The sequence below is a fragment of the Daucus carota genome, chromosome 6, assembly GCF_001625215.2.
Source record: "Daucus carota subsp. sativus chromosome 6, DH1 v3.0, whole genome shotgun sequence".
Classification (NCBI taxonomy): Eukaryota; Viridiplantae; Streptophyta; class Magnoliopsida; order Apiales; family Apiaceae; genus Daucus; species Daucus carota.
In genome coordinates, this window is record NC_030386.2 from 20,508,320 (window position 1) to 20,524,155 (window position 15,836).

Genomic DNA, 15,836 nt, shown 5'->3' on the forward strand with positions numbered 1-15,836 from the left:
TGTTAAAGCTTAGATTTGTTGATTCATTAGAGGCCATGTTGAACATACATCTCCCCAACACTTATTACTACAAAACCATGCGACACAAATCATGATACAGAGCTCACAACCATAATAGCTACATTGCTTCTGATGCTTCTTCTGCCCCCCTTGTAATATACCTTATATATAACTAGTATCACCATTTCAATGGCTCCCATCTTCCCTCTTTTAGTTACTGTCTGCACACACTCACAAAGGAATGGCAAATCTGGGCATTTCGCTCAGCTTAGGCTTATTAATATATGCTCATGCTATGGATGTCACGGCATTATGGCCAGGAGCAGGACCAACAAGATATTATGAATTCAGGGTATTCTTTGATCTCTCTGTCAAGATATCTAAATGCACTCTCCCAAGTTATAATTACTACTAGTTTCTTGCCTTATGAAAGAGTTTGCTAAATGTATGATATCATTTCAGGTGCAAACCATGAAGCTCAAAAAACTATGTCAGACCAACAAAATTGTGACCATCAACCAGATGTTTCCTGGACCAGTTGTGTATGCTCAAGAGGATGACCGAGTGATTGTAAGGGTCATCAATGAGACTCCATATAATGCCACAGTCCATTGGTAATCACTGGTTTTATGTATAAATCTACTCAATTTCGGGTCTGGTTTAGATGGTGTCTAAGCTACTTAAATTACCTAAGACCACTCTGTGTGTTTGTGACTTGAATGATTATACAATAATGTCCATTAGCTGCAATATTGATTTTGCTCACTTTACAGGCATGGTGTGAGGCAGATGCTGTCATGCTGGTCCGATGGTCCTTCTTATATCACGCAATGCCCCATTCAATCGGGACAAACATTCACCTATGAGTTCAGTCTTGTGAAGCAGAAGGGAACACTTATGTGGCATGCTCATTTCTCATGGCTCCGAGCAACTGTTTATGGTGCCATTGTTATATACCCTAAGCTCGGGGTTCCATATCCTTTTAAATCACCTCATGAAGAGCACATCATAATTTTAGGTACATATATTTTCATATCATCACTTTTAGTATGTTCAATATATATAGGCTTCAATTATATATTTCTTTGTATGACTTTAATCTCACATCAGGGGAATACTGGATGAGAGATGTCGTAAAGCTTGAGCAGGCTGTTATAGCAGATGGCGGGGTTCCTCCACCAGCAGATGCTTTTACAATCAATGGCCATCCAGGTCCTAACTACAATTGCTCCGACAATGGTACTCATATGAATACGATACAAGAAATATTTTATTGAATATGATTGCCATTTAGACTATTTAGGTTTGATCATTTTACAAGTACTTCTGGTAATTCCTTGGTCTGGAATTGAAGTTATTATATTTTTGATTGGAAAAACATGCTGCTGGATATCAATTTGTTCTTTTTATTCTCAGATGTATACAAGATTGATGTTGTTCCGGGCAAAACATACCTCTTGAGGCTAATAAGTGCAACACTGAACACAGAGAGTTTCTTCACAATCGCTAATCATAAGATAACAATTGTTGAGGCGGATGGGGAGTATGCCAAACCATTTACCACAGACCGTGTAATGCTAGGACCTGGACAGACGCTCAATGTTCTTGTTACCGCAAATCAACCCATAGGAAGATATTCTATGGCCATGGGACCGTACATTTCTGGCAAAAACGTGTCATTTCAAAATATATCTTCACTAGCTTACTTCAATTACTTAGGAGCCTTGCCAAATAGTGCAGCAGTTGCAGCTAGTCTACCTCGCTTTAATGATAATCTTGCGGTTGCAACAGTGATGGATGGGCTCAGAAGCCTCAATTCAGGTGATGTACCAAAAGAGATTGATGAAAATCTTTTCTTTACCATAGGATTGAACGTTGAAAAATGTCAGTCCAGCAATCCTAAGAAAAACTGCCAAGGGAACAATGGAGGTGTCATGGCTGCATCAATGAACAACATAACTTTTACCAGGCCTAATGTTTCAGTTCTGCAAGCTTACTACAGCAAGATTAATGGACTATTTACAGAGGATTTCCCAGGGGTGCCATTAAAATTCTATGATTTTGTGAATGGGGCACCAAATACAGCTCCTAACAACACTCAGTCATTAACTGGAACAAGGACCAAAGTTCTTGAATTCGGGACCAGGGTTCAACTTATTTTGCAGGATACTGGTACAGTCACAACAGAGAATCACCCGGTTCATCTTCATGGCTACAGCTTCTATGTCGTAGGATATGGCACTGGGAACTACAATCCACAGTCGTCAAAATTTAACCTAGTGGATCCCCCTTATATGAACACCATAGGAGTTCCTGTAGGTGGATGGGCAGCCATTCGTTTCGTTGCTGACAATCCAGGTAAGAATGCACAATCACACACACATCTGGTTCATTCACACGTAGACGTAGCTAGCATGTAACTTAAACACAGACAAATATGTACATAGACTAATCGCGTAATATATAAAATGTTGCAGGGGTATGGTTTATGCACTGTCACCTGGAGATACATTTGACATGGGGTTTGTCCACTGTATTCATAGTGAAGAATGGGAAAGGTCCGCTTCAGACCCTTCCTCGTCCTCCAGCAGACTTGCCAAGATGTTGAAGAGATAAATTCTTTTTCTTTTAGTTATTGGAGGTGCATTTTTACTAGTAATTTTTATTATTACAAAAACATTTTTGTATTTCAAGGAAAAAGATTGGATGGAATAGGAATTATTGGGGGAATTGTACTTGCAACATTTTGCCTTCACTAACAATAGAATTGCAAGAAATGATTAAAATTTTTCTTTTCCCTAGATTTTCAGAACTATCAAGTCCACAGACTGGAAAGTGGCATAATAAAGAAACTTGATGTTAAGGAACAAGGACTAGGAGGATGAATTCAGAACTGCACTAACTATTATACGAAAATAGAAATCTTGAAATACAAAGTCATGGGCTGGAATAACCCACAATTGCAACACATTTAAATTGAATATATGTTTAACAAGGAAAGCCAGGAATGTATGTACATGTATTGAACTTCCTCAAGAAACTAATGGGAATTCAGAGTTTCACAAGCTGCTCGCCAGAGGCCTTATTTTTCTCAAGTTCTTCTTCATCGCTATTGAGCCAGCCAAGATTTACAGCCAGGTCCTCCACAGCTACTTTGATAACATCAGTACGAACGCCAATATCAGTAGCGTATCTGCTCATGCAATACATTCCTGCTGTTACAGTTGCCACACCAACAGGACTAGGCATTAACAACTTCAGAGGAGTGGAGAGAAGGGCAGCCAAAGGAGCACCAATAACCGTAGAAGCTTGGCCGCTTCTTCCAACCCCGAGCCTATCAACTGTCAGAAGACCTGTTTTGCAGTATAGGGCAAAATCCTCACAATTATTTTGAAAAACATCATAGTTTCCGAATCCATTCTGGAGCAGATACATTGCGCGATGAATAACCGTCTGAGGTGGATCAGATGCTGCAGTGGTACAAGTCCCACCTCGTACTCTAGTAAGGAAAATCGAGGGGCTAACTTCATAATCAAAGGAGTAAAGAGATCCGTTCCGAAGAAAGCAGTCTAGGCAGGTGAGCACTACCCCGCTGTTAGGCTGTCTGAATCCGCAGTCTGGATAAGTCGGACAGGAAAATGCTGTGTCTGACATACCATCAAAGGTAATAAGAGGTGCTTCAGTGCTTGAATTCTCTTCTCTTTTAGGGGTGAAATGAACAACCTTGTTTCCCCCAACAAAGATACCTGCATTTTTTTTAAATAATCTTAATTAAGAATTATTAATAACATAACCCGTGCTTAAGTAGCATCTCAACAACTGAGGAATTGACAACAGCAAGGTGTACCACTTGCAAGTTTTCTTTGACATCATTCTGCCACTGAAAGATATAGTTTGCATATAAAGAATATATTTATAGTAAATGCATGGAAAGACAGCAGAAGCAAATTCTAAATAAACCATTTTTAACACAAGGCAAAATTTCAATCTAGTTCGATTGATTATCTACTTCTTTCCTTGTGACTTGTGGCTAGCACAAGGAACCTTTATGTCATATTAGATTCAAGAGAATGGAATGGAATGAGTAAAAAGAAAGGAAAAACAATGGTGGTAGGAGGGAAGATTGTAGAAGTTGTGATGAGATTTGGGAAGAAAATGGGTAAGAGGGAGACTGGAGCAATCCTTCTCAAATAGAGAGATTTGAGCTCTAGTTCAATTTGTTAGGAATGAAAAAGGGACACAATTTTTTGAGTATATACCCATATTACAGTTCAAATGTCATTTTATTGATCCCAACCAAACACAATATTACTCTTCACTCTTTCTTCTTTGTTACCACGTCATAGAGTATCTCTACATATCATCCATATTCTAACCCCAAGCATGAAAAGATGAACGATAGACACTTTAAATCAAAATGTTGTACTCCTCTTGCACGGTATATGGCTACCAACATAAATACAGATTTTCGTCAAGAGCGAACCATATCTAACAAGGAGTTGGCAAATTTTACAGCCCAAGAGATCCAAGCCTTTGATGAGCACATTGCTCAACATTATTAAGTGATAACTGAAGAGTAAATTGGGTACCATTACCGAACCCAGAAGTCAGATCAATTAGTTTGTGCCCATCTCGAGCGAATCGAAAGGTGGGTGAATAAATTGAAAATTCAACTAAATTTGAAACATGTTTGCACAAATATTAATTCCCTCCAATTCCATTCTTCAAGTTTAAAGTAGAGCTGTTTCTTTCAATTTCACAATGGAAGGTCATTATTTTCTTGTACCATTTATTTACAAATCTTAAGATACAAATTTTGCAGTCATTTATATTCTTCAGACTGCATCCACGCCTCTTATTTTCTTTATCAAACTTCATAGTGTTCTCTCACCATTCATTTGGTTCCAAAGTGGACAAGTGTAACAGATCATACCATCTGAACTCATACCGAATGATTAGGGAGTACAAGACGAAACTCTAGTATTGCGCTTGCGTTCACTTGGATGGAATGGAATGGGGGGAGAAGGAAATGAAAAATCAAAAAGAAGTTTTATGGAAAGAATAGGAATTTATGAAACGATAGTGACTATATATGAGTAAGTCTAGATTTTTTATGATGAAGATTGTAAGGTAACATGATAAAGAAGTTGAATGGTCATTCCTTCCAAAAGATGTAGGTTAGATTTCTAGTTCAAATAGTTTGGAATGGAATGATTGAAGGAATGAAAATAATAGAAATTTTATCTAATCACCCAGAATTTATAGTACAAATTTCATTTCATTCTACTCGTATTCCATTCGATCCAGGTGAACAAAGCCTAACTACTAGCTCCATTTGGTTGGAAGAATGATATTAGATAAAACTGGAACTGAATAGAATTTGTTTTATCATGTGGGCGCTTGATATATTAATTTCCCTCACAACATTTCATTCACACATATCAAAACTAAAGTTAACCCCACCAATATGCTAATTGCTCATCAGTTCCATCTTTCAATTATGTCCTCCAACATTAATTTTATTTCCCCACATCTCTCCATTCCATTCATATTCATTTTATCCAACCAAACAGCAGCCCGAGTCCAAGGACGACCCAAGTCACAAAGCATCAGTGTCAAACCACACCTCAATCTTTCAAGGAAAAACAAAATAAGAACGAAGTCCTAGGAGGCATCGACTCGAATTGAAGAAACTTAAGAGTAAGAAGTCGGAAACCAAGATCCAATTTTGCAACCTAGCCAAACCAATCACCCTCTCCAAAACACAGAATGGCATTAAGATACTTTACTTTAAGCACAAACAATTAGACAAAAAACCAACTATATGCTGAACAATAGAATTGAAAGAAACAAAGATTGAGATAATTATGTAAGAATAAGCCAGAACAAGGGATGCATTGCATTGCATACCATGATGAGAGTAAGCAAAAACAGCCCTGTAAGTATAGATATGATCACCCCCTTTTAACTCCTCTTTCTCTACTCTGTTGCTCAGTATCCCCATTTCTTCCCTTGCTCTTCAACTGCAACACAAAAAGTCAAAGCCCTGGTCAACGAAAGATAACGCAAATGCAGCAGCTTAGAGTGAGACCCATTACATATACATAAACATATACATATATAAGAATAGTAATCCTGCAAGGTGGGTGGTCTCATCATCCATCATCTCTGGGAATAGTTAAAGAGAGGGGGAGTGTGCGTGGAGAGAGATGATTGGCTTACCAAATGAATCAGATCAACAACCGTTACAATTCTATCTATGCATATATTTTATCAGTGTGTGTATGTATGTGCATTCATGATAGATGATGATGATTGATGGAGACTCTTTTGCTTTACTGCCTTTTGTTTTCTTACCTTGTTCAACTCATCATTCTCTTGCTCTATTCCTCTTTCAGTATTTTGCTTTGTTATTTATTACCGACAAATTCCCTAAAATTGTACTACATAAATATTGTTTATTACTAATTCCGTTACACTTTTTTGTCATTGTATGTTTTTTATTAAATTGATTAAATTTTAACTGAAATTCTCATATATTGAGGAAAAAAATATATTTGATTAACCTTATATAAGTAGTGTGTTTAAATGATTAAACTCCATGATTTGTTGTCTTTCAAACATATTTGAATTGTCGTTTCAGGTAACACGTATCATCCGCCTCCATCTATTTTCTTTTTTAAGAAATCAAGAGTTTAGTTCATACACACAAAATAACATATGTATATCCAATCATTATGTATTATGTAATAATGTAATAAGGAGGTTTATACGACCTCATATACACATAATTAAAAAAGATCTGCACATAATTAGAAAATGATGTCTCAAAAAATGAACAGCATGCACCAGGTCCCCGCTTTCACGGTTTCACCTCATATACGCAATATCAGATTTATCTGATAATCCATTCTCATATATTATAAATAATTATATAAAAATATATTACTAGAATCTACGCCTAATCTACTCTTAAATATATTATTTTATCGTCAAAATCATTTAAAAATAATTATAAATTATTCATCAAATAATTTGATTACAAAAAATCAAACAAAACAAAGAAAGTGGAACGGATCCATGAAGATATCAAAAAAAACAAATTTATGCCAAAGAATCATCACACTGACTGTGATTATCTTAAAAAGATCTTATATATCAGTTAAGGTCTTGATCCCACTTGAAAATGTCCACATATCTCACAAAACACATAGTTAATATTCAAAATAACACGGTTGGGGAAAATGACTCTAAACAAAACAAAGAAAGTGGAACGGATCCATGAAGGTATAAAAAAACAAATTTATGCAAAAGAATCATCACACTGACTGTGATTATCTTAAAAAGATCTAATATATCAGTTAAGGTCTTGATCCCACTTGAAAATGTCCACATATCTCACAAAACACATAATTAATATTCAAAATAACATGGTTGGGGAAAATGACTCTAAATGTAAGTTATTATTGCCGGATAATTTAACATTTTTAATTTGGAAGAACCATATAGATCGTATAGCATTTTGTTGTTTTAACTCCAGTAAATTACTACATGAAATAGCGTTCTGTATTTTAACGCCATTAGAGTGCTATCTCATGTAGAGTTCATTCTTTTAACTCCAACGAAACGCTACATAAAATAGCGTTATATTCTTTTAACTTTGACAAAATCTTACACGATGTAACGTTTTATATAAATATCCAAAACGTTACAGGATATAACGTTAATACATGGTATTGGATGCTATTTTTTTATTTTTTCATATCATTATATTCTGTGCATTAGTGATGGAATTATGAAAATGGAGGCCAACATCCATCCAATTTTGATTTTGACCGTCTCGATCCGAGTCATATTTTAATTAATTTAATCAAATCCAATATATTATATTAAATATAAAATAAAACATATTATAATATTCGAATTCAAATAAAACAAAAGCTTAAGTAATTATTTTATAAAATTATACATTCTGAAGTCGAAAAATGAATTTGGGTTTAATTTGTAATTGAGTTTAAGAGCTGATGACAAGGACATATATAGTCGGATACGCGATCCGATTCAATAGCTAATAGGTCGAATATAGATCAGGTTAAAAAAAAATCTGAATTGGTAGGATCCAATTCATCAAGAATTCAATCTGAAAAATATCGAAGATGAACTTAAATAAATCTGTTAATGCTCCTATTTGCATATATTATATATATAAGATAAGATATATCATAAATATATAATCATCAAAATATTATCATTATTGTATAATGTAATATTATATTATGTTTATCAATAAATCTCTGATCTAATCTTTATATTATACAATATTAAGAAATTTTAAAAATATTAACTTTGATATATGATTAATTTTTGATCAACCTAATTTTTCGAGGTGGACCCCTAGCAGGTGGGATGAAAACAAAAGGGGAAACAAAGTAACCGAACAAATGTGGGTGAAAATCTTGAAAATCGGAAAACCCGAGAAGATACCCGGTAATAAAATCCAGAAGAAATCCCTTCTCTCCTCCTCCTATCAATAGCAATATCGATAGCAATTCACCACTCTCTCTCTCTCCTCCTCCCCCTCCCCCTAGCTTCCTTGAATTGCCAATTACTCTCTTTCATTTCTTCCGAGCCTTTGCTTGCTTCATTCTTATGGGCCGCCATTGGTTTAACCAATTATGATTCTCTTTTGAGTCTTGTTTTCTTCTTATTATTATTGTAATTTGTTATTCATAAAGCAGCAGCAGCGGCAGCTCAATTCTTTATTGATATGAGGAGACAAACTTGTTTATTCTCGCAATGGATGATGGGGTTATGCTTTTAATCAACCAAAGATTCAATCTTTCTTCTTCATCGAGCTCATTGGATCTCGATGACTTTGGTGTCGAATGTCGATCGCGATTACCAACGGGATCGGCATTCGATTTATACTCTATTGCTACAAAACCATTTTCCCAGAAACAACAACAAAAACAGTCTAATTTGTTACCATTTGGCTGTATGCAATAACGAGGTGGTTTTTGATTAATTGTTGTTTCTCCTTTTCTTTTGTCATCTTCCCTGTTGTCTTTTCTCTTGTATCTGTTTGATATTTCTTCGAAATCATGAATTCGGGTTCCCAAAGTGGGGGGTCTATGTTGTCTGTATATAAGGATGGTTTGATTGGTAATGTGGATCCTCAGGTTGATTATGTTGAAATGGATCCTAAGGGTCGATATGTTCGGGTACTTTCTTTTTCTTTGTGGCTTTATTATCAATTTCGTTATTTAACATTTGCTTATATTACATGTCGTAAATATGCCCATCACCTCATACACATGTTTTAATTGACCTTTTTATTGATGTGGACTGGTGAATGCATTTTAGACCTCCAATCAGATTGCTATCATCATTTCAATATCCCATTAATTACCATTGTCTTTATGTGCCGGATTGTTGTTAAATCTATACACTACTTGATTGTTGACAATTTTGAAACACGCTGATTAATATCTCCTGGTGAATGCATTTTAGACCTCTTATCAGATAGCTATCATCATTTCAATGTCCCACTAATTCCCATTGTCTTTATGAGCCGAATTGATGTTAAATCTGCACACTACTTGATTGCTGAAAATTTCGAAACACGCGGATTAATATGCTGTGTTATATTGTTTAGTTTTACTTTCTATTTGTAGCAATAAGAAGAAATTTCCTTGTACATGTAAGTATTTATATATTGTGTTTTCCTCTATGTATTAGTCCCTCCGTCCCACTCATTTCTTTACGGGTTTTCTTAGGTGCTTGGCATACATTTCAAGGTGTATATGAAGTATAGTTTCCTTATTCTTAAAATATTAATTTTTTGAACAAAACTTTCAACTTTAAATTTTTATTCAATAGAGAAAAAATTAAAATTATTTATGATACCATACTTTATTAGAGCCTTAAAATGCGTGTTTGAGCACTCCGTCCCAAATGTAAACAACCCACTGGGATAGAGGGAGGATTTTTTTGTCCTAATTGGATTTTACTTTTTTTTTTCGTTTCAAGATTTCATTCTTATGCGATATAATCTGCCTTTGCAATCATTAATATATATTTTTCTACCCTATCTTTACAGTACAATGAAATCTTGGGCAAAGGTGCATTCAAGACTGTGTATGTTTTGTAACTTTAGCTTTCTGTCTATTAAATTTAGTGAATTACTTATGTAGAAAATGATGGGTGGTTAACCTTGAGGCAAATTCTTATTGACCCTTTTTTTGCACTTCTTTCCGGTTACTTGTAGCTATAAAGCATTCGATCAACTTCATGGAATAGAAGTTGCTTGGAGCCGGGTAAAAGTCGACGATGTGCTACAGTCAGCAGTTGATTTTGAAAAATTGTATTCTGAAGTTCATCTTCTCAGATCACTGAAACACGATAATATCATGAAATTGTATGATTCATGGGTAGACGATAAGAAGAAAACTATAAACATGATAACTGAGCTCTTCACATCTGGGAGTATGAGGCAGTAAGTCCCCTTCATGTCCCTTTACTATATGTTCATCCTTTTCCATTGTTTAAATAATCATGTATATTTTATACTAGATATCGTAAGAAGCATAAATGTGTTGATATGAAGGCTGTCAAAAGCTGGGCAAGACAGATCTTATGCGGCTTGGACTATCTTCATAGCCAGAACCAGCCTATCATTCACAGGGACTTAAAGTGTGACAATATATTTGTAAATGGCAATCACGGAGAAGTTAAAATTGGGGACCTTGGATTAGCAATTGTTAGGCAGCAGCCTACGGCGAAGAGTGTCATTGGTAAGCGCACATTTACGGAGATTCTTAAATTGTGGAATAAACCACTAATGGAATGCTGACTTATTTTTTCTAAATAGGGACTCCTGAATTTATGGCACCGGAAATGTATGACGAGGAATACAATGAACTAGTAGACATATATTCCTTTGGCATGTGCCTCTTGGAAATGGTTACCTTTGAATATCCATATTGCGAGTGCAAGAATCCTGCTCAAATCTATAAGAAAGTCACTTCTGTAAGTTTCTCCTCTTCAACTGTATGTCTTCCTAATAGCAACTAGTTCAACAACTGTGGTAGCACAAAATTCATACACTAACATAATTGGAAATTTGGAATGCATAAAGTGTGATTCCATCTGGATTCAAAAATTTGTCTTAATATAGTTTTTGCTTGTAAACAGATCATTAATGACATCCCTAAAAAATATATTCTTGCAGGGTATTAAACCTGCTTCACTAGGCAAGGTGTCTGATCCCAAAGTTAAAGAATTCATTGAAAAGTGTTTGCTTCCAGCGTCTGAAAGGTTGCCAGCAAGGGAGCTTCTTAAGGACCCCTTTTTCCAACTTGAGACTCCGAAAGAAACAAATCACAATCAGATGTTATTGTCTACTGAGCTCCACAAATCATTGAGTGTCTTGAGCTGTGGGTCTCTTTCCATGGATATGGATTATGAGTATAAGCAGTCTGTATGTACAGAATCTAGTTGCGGAACCCCGCAATATCCTGTTTTGGAATTTAAGAGGAAGCATCAGAATAATGAATTTAGATTGAGGGGCATGAAAAATCCAGACAATTCTATAGCATTGACCTTGCGAATAGCTGACCTTAGCGGTACATAAATGAACAATGATATCTCATGTTGTTGTTCATTGATTTTTACCATTATCATCAATTATCTGCCATTATGTGACCAGTTTTTTTTATTTGCAGGCCGAGTGAGAAACATACACTTCCAATTCTATCTCGAAACTGACACTGCATTATCAGTTGCTAGTGAAATGGTTGAACAGCTGGAGTTAGCAGACCATGATGTGGCTTTTATTGCAGATTTTATTGATTATCTAATAAGCAAAATTATAAAAGGCTCAAAGGCTTTGCCGGATTTATGTCACAATCCTGAAACAAATGACCGTTCTTTCATGCCAAATTCATGGAATGCATCCCCACCTGATCAAGAGACTGTCTCTAATTTAACCTCTAGCGTAAAACATCAAGAAGATTTTGTGCATGTTGGACATAATCCGCGTCAGAGTTCAGTCCCTCTCTCTCATATCACATTACAGGCAAGTCCAAACTTTGCAAATATGGATGATAAAGAGTCACAAGCATCAGCTGCTTCTGAAATGATGTGCGAAGATACTGTTATGAAGAATGAGATAAAGGCTGATTATGTTAATTCTAATATCAATGAAATACGGCAAAATTCGAGTGGCCTTGATTCTGAGCTGGACTTCAGGGATTTATACTACGACGAGTTTAAAATGCAGGAAAGTGATACTGATGTTGTCGAATGTATTCAACCTAATGACATTGCAAAAAACTGGGAGATGACTTTGGCAGATCTAGCTGGAGTCTCCAAAGTTATAAGTTCGACAGGTTTGGGTTGCAATAGTTCGCATTTGTCCTCGACAGATGAAGAACAGGTGGCAGAACTAACAATGGAACTTGATGCAATTGAGGTACAATATCAGCAGTGGTTTGAAGAACTCTCGATGAGGGGGGAAGCAGAAGTTAATGCCATTAGGAACAGATGGATCATAGATAAGAACCCGCCCATGAATTAACGATAAGATGATCTTTGTCCAAATTGTTCGACTTTCTTGAAATATTCTATTTTATATGATGGCTTTCATATGTTTTATTTAGACAGTTATTTTGCTTTTAATGGATTTTTTTTGATTGTGCGAGTATTAGTATCTTTGTCTAGTCCTAGGATAGATTAAAAGTTATTTCGTTGCAATTTAGATGACAGACTAGTTGGTTTTGCAGTTTTACATTGTTAGGAACTTGCGATTACAAAACAAATGTTATTGACCACCATCATCTCTTTTAGCAAAAGAGAGGGTGAAGAACTGGAACTAAAATTCCTTCAAATCTGATGGAGCAAGATTGCGAATGATTCTTTGTGGGTTTACATATGTACCTAGTTTTGCTGAGTGGAAAGCTGCATCTACATTTCCGTGAATGGTGGGATGTTCACTGAAATTGACAAGTTGCCGACACAAATTCATGAGGCTTCTCTGGAAGAGGGGACCCCCCTTTGAAAATGAAGCTTGGTGAGTTTGGAAATAGGCCTACAACTACTATTGGTTCTGTTTTTCTTCTGATGTGGGTTGTTAACTACGTATAGATAGCAGTTGGTGAAATAGCACGGATCTATTTTCTGGTACATTCTTAAAAGGCTCATCAACGGAGTTAATTGACTGCTTATTAGCCATATTTCCTGTGTTACAGGGTTGCCCGCTAAGGCAACTCCTGAGGTCATGATGTTCCACTCTCTGTTAGTGTTCCAAGTTGCAATGTGCTGTACTGCTTTTCGAGATCTACCCTTTCCAGGTCAAATATAAGTCGCTTGCAATATGTATACAACATGGTTTGCTTGCTGTACTGCTTTTTGAGATCTATCCTGCCGAGGTCAAAGATAAGTTGCTTGTAGTTTTACGAAGAACTATCTGTATTCTGGACTAGCTTGTAACTGCGAAGGAGTTTTTTTTCCTGGTATTTTAATGCAATGAGTTGCAGGAGGACGAGATAGGACTCTGGAGACTGGACCAGGCAGACAACAAGAGGATGAAGGGGCTTGAGGGAATAGGAATCCGACCCCTCCCTGCAGGGAGCTCCGTCACGATTTTAAGAAACCAGCTCATCTAACAACTTTAGGTGTATAAGGCCGGCCCGGGGTATCAGAAAAGACCCCAACTGTATCATGTATTATTCAACATAAACGAGCAATCTGCTCTTGCAGTTACACAGAAGTAACTCTTATGCAAATTCTTCATTATTTTCCCCATATATACAGATTGCAGAAAATTACCAACTCAGACCGTCGTTAAGTAACTGTCCTATTGGGGTGTTGCAATTTTCTCAATTTTTTCCAGCACTTGTTAATCTCATGTCCATCCAATTGTCAACTAATAACGTATGAAACTCTTAAGGCCAGCTCTAGAAACGTAGACTTAAACTTAGGTAAGTGTATTCGATTGGGATTTTAATGCATTGTTTTTAGTCTATGGATTTTAATGGATTGTATGGGATTTTGATTTTGTGCAGATTCTTGATGAAATGTCGCAGAGTTGATAGGATTTAGGTACAATGCTTCAAAATCCCATTGAATTTGATGGGATTTCAAAAAACTTAAAATACACTGAAGAATGCCACAAAATCCATCATTTTATGAAATGAAAAAAAATCCATCAGCATTTGAATACCATCAGATTTTAATGGATTTTAAACAATCCCAATTGAATACCATTGGATTTTAAAACATAATTTAAAATCCCAATTGAATACCACCAGATTTTGTGGCATAATTTAAAATCCCAATTGAATACCTCAAGATTTTAATGGATTTCAAACAATCCCAATCGAATACCCTCGGATTTCATGAATGCAAAAAAATGCTTTAAAATCCCAATCCAATACACCCCTCTTAGTTACAGTTCAGACAAACTAACACGAGTTATGCATTTACAATTCACACGCACATATTATAAATCTAAACAAGCAGAATACTATAGAAATTTAGTATTATTATATAAAACATTACCAAGGGTCACAGGGCCACTATATTTTGTAGTTATGTAAAATTTAAGGGGAAGAATAGTGAACGAGGGCAGGAAGCTTCGCAGAAGTTAGGAAAATACAAGCCATTATTTTGAAGCATCTAGTCATGGCACTAGCAACTCAACAAGTGTTTTGTCCACAACTTATAATAGACTTCTGCTCGTTCTGTCCCATCCATATGTATACATTTAAATTGGCCACGTAGATGATTTGGTATTCGGATAAATATAGTAGGTGTAGTTGATTTTCATATTATAAAAGTTTACTATATTTAATAAGTTTTAAAATGTAACGAACTGAAAATAACACTAAAAAAATGGTCGGGACGGGCATAGTGCCGTATACCTTACCTCAGAATTTAGGAACCTTCCTGGAAACTGTAATTTGATATTCAATACGATACTTGTTGTCTGTAAATACAACTTTCCGAAATTTCCAACCTACTTTTGATAAGCTTAATAGATTTCACATGTAGCCATTCAGTTGATATGTCAGCATCGATTCCCAGAGAAATTAGTTAAAATTATTGAGACCTTGTATTGCTATAAATAGCCATTTCATTTTGATCAAGTCGAATCAAATTACGAGATGGAAAGCCACAGAGATACGAGAAGTGGTGATCAGTACGAAGATCTGTTACCTGTCATGGCGGAGAAGCTGGACGTGGAGGCGTTCGTGTCAGAGCTGTGTGGCGGATTCAGGCTATTAGCTGATCCTGCAAGCGGATTGATCACGTCCGAGAGTTTGAAGAAAAATTCAGGGCTTCTTGGAATGGAAGGGATGAGCAAAGAAGACGCGGAAGCGATGGTTAAAGAAGGAGACCTGGACGGAGATGGATCGCTTAATGAAACGGAGTTTTGTATATTGATGGTGAGGCTAAGTCCTGGTATGATGGAAGATGCTGAAGCGTGGCTTGATAAGGCTCTCCAGCATGAAGTTGAGAGTCTGCTTTGATCCGAGTTTGAGTTGGCTATATATACATGGTTCATCTTAATTTCTTACTTTTATCAATAAATTCTCCTACTTAAATTTTTCGTGATGGTGAAATGTTGATATCTGATTATAGACATGAAAACTTGTTCTTCTTTTTTATATATCAGTTCAGAAGTTCTGGGAGCCACTAAAATTGCTTAACAGCTTATAAGTGGTTATCATTAATCGATAAAAAAGAGGTTTACTGGACTAACTGATATTGTTTCATTGACGTGTTTGCGATGATAATAGATTAAAGACTATGTATAACTCGATCTTAAGAGGCTA

The 15,836-nt window shown here is 35.9% G+C and overlaps 4 protein-coding genes across 7 annotated transcripts; 3 read left to right on the forward strand and 1 right to left on the reverse strand.

Annotated features, from left to right (window-relative positions):
• The first annotated feature begins 191 nt into the window (after positions 1 to 191).
• LOC108227541 (laccase-6) lies at positions 192 to 2,789 on the forward strand. Its single transcript, XM_017402744.2, has 6 exons — positions 192 to 352; positions 463 to 614; positions 774 to 1,018; positions 1,111 to 1,239; positions 1,417 to 2,358; positions 2,478 to 2,789. Exons 1-6 carry the CDS (start codon positions 242 to 244, stop codon positions 2,606 to 2,608), a joined length of 1,710 nt encoding a protein of 569 aa, XP_017258233.1. The 5' UTR covers positions 192 to 241; the 3' UTR covers positions 2,609 to 2,789.
• A 93-nt stretch (positions 2,790 to 2,882) lies between these two features.
• On the reverse strand, positions 2,883 to 6,392 carry LOC108227542 (protein LEAD-SENSITIVE 1). Of its 3 annotated transcripts, none has more exons than XM_017402747.2 (3): positions 6,358 to 6,392; positions 5,911 to 6,023; positions 2,883 to 3,746 (listed from the first exon to the last, which is right to left on the reverse strand). In XM_017402747.2, the coding sequence occupies exons 2-3, from the start codon at positions 6,002 to 6,004 to the stop codon at positions 3,052 to 3,054; spliced, it is 789 nt and encodes a 262-aa protein (XP_017258236.1). In that variant the 5' UTR covers positions 6,005 to 6,023; positions 6,358 to 6,392; the 3' UTR covers positions 2,883 to 3,051. The 3 variants fall into 3 exon arrangements, with proteins under 3 accessions (XP_017258236.1, XP_017258234.1, XP_017258235.1); XM_017402745.2 differs by having other exon boundaries at positions 6,223 to 6,361; XM_017402746.2 differs by lacking the exon at positions 6,358 to 6,392 and adding an exon at positions 6,117 to 6,231.
• Positions 6,393 to 8,444: 2,052 nt separating this feature from the next.
• Positions 8,445 to 12,700, forward strand: LOC108227879 (probable serine/threonine-protein kinase WNK10). Of its 2 annotated transcripts, XM_017403250.2 has the most exons (7): positions 8,445 to 9,221; positions 10,100 to 10,137; positions 10,268 to 10,495; positions 10,573 to 10,793; positions 10,871 to 11,028; positions 11,231 to 11,624; positions 11,724 to 12,700. In XM_017403250.2, the coding sequence occupies exons 1-7, from the start codon at positions 9,102 to 9,104 to the stop codon at positions 12,575 to 12,577; spliced, it is 2,013 nt and encodes a 670-aa protein (XP_017258739.1). In that variant the 5' UTR covers positions 8,445 to 9,101; the 3' UTR covers positions 12,578 to 12,700. The 2 variants fall into 2 exon arrangements, with proteins under 2 accessions (XP_017258739.1, XP_017258740.1); XM_017403251.2 differs by lacking the exon at positions 10,100 to 10,137.
• A 2,168-nt stretch (positions 12,701 to 14,868) lies between these two features.
• LOC108226446 (calcium-binding protein KIC) lies at positions 14,869 to 15,603 on the forward strand. Its single transcript, XM_017401408.2, has one exon. The coding sequence runs from the start codon at positions 15,165 to 15,167 to the stop codon at positions 15,528 to 15,530; it is 366 nt and encodes a 121-aa protein (XP_017256897.1). The 5' UTR covers positions 14,869 to 15,164; the 3' UTR covers positions 15,531 to 15,603.
• The last annotated feature ends 233 nt before the right edge of the window (positions 15,604 to 15,836 follow it).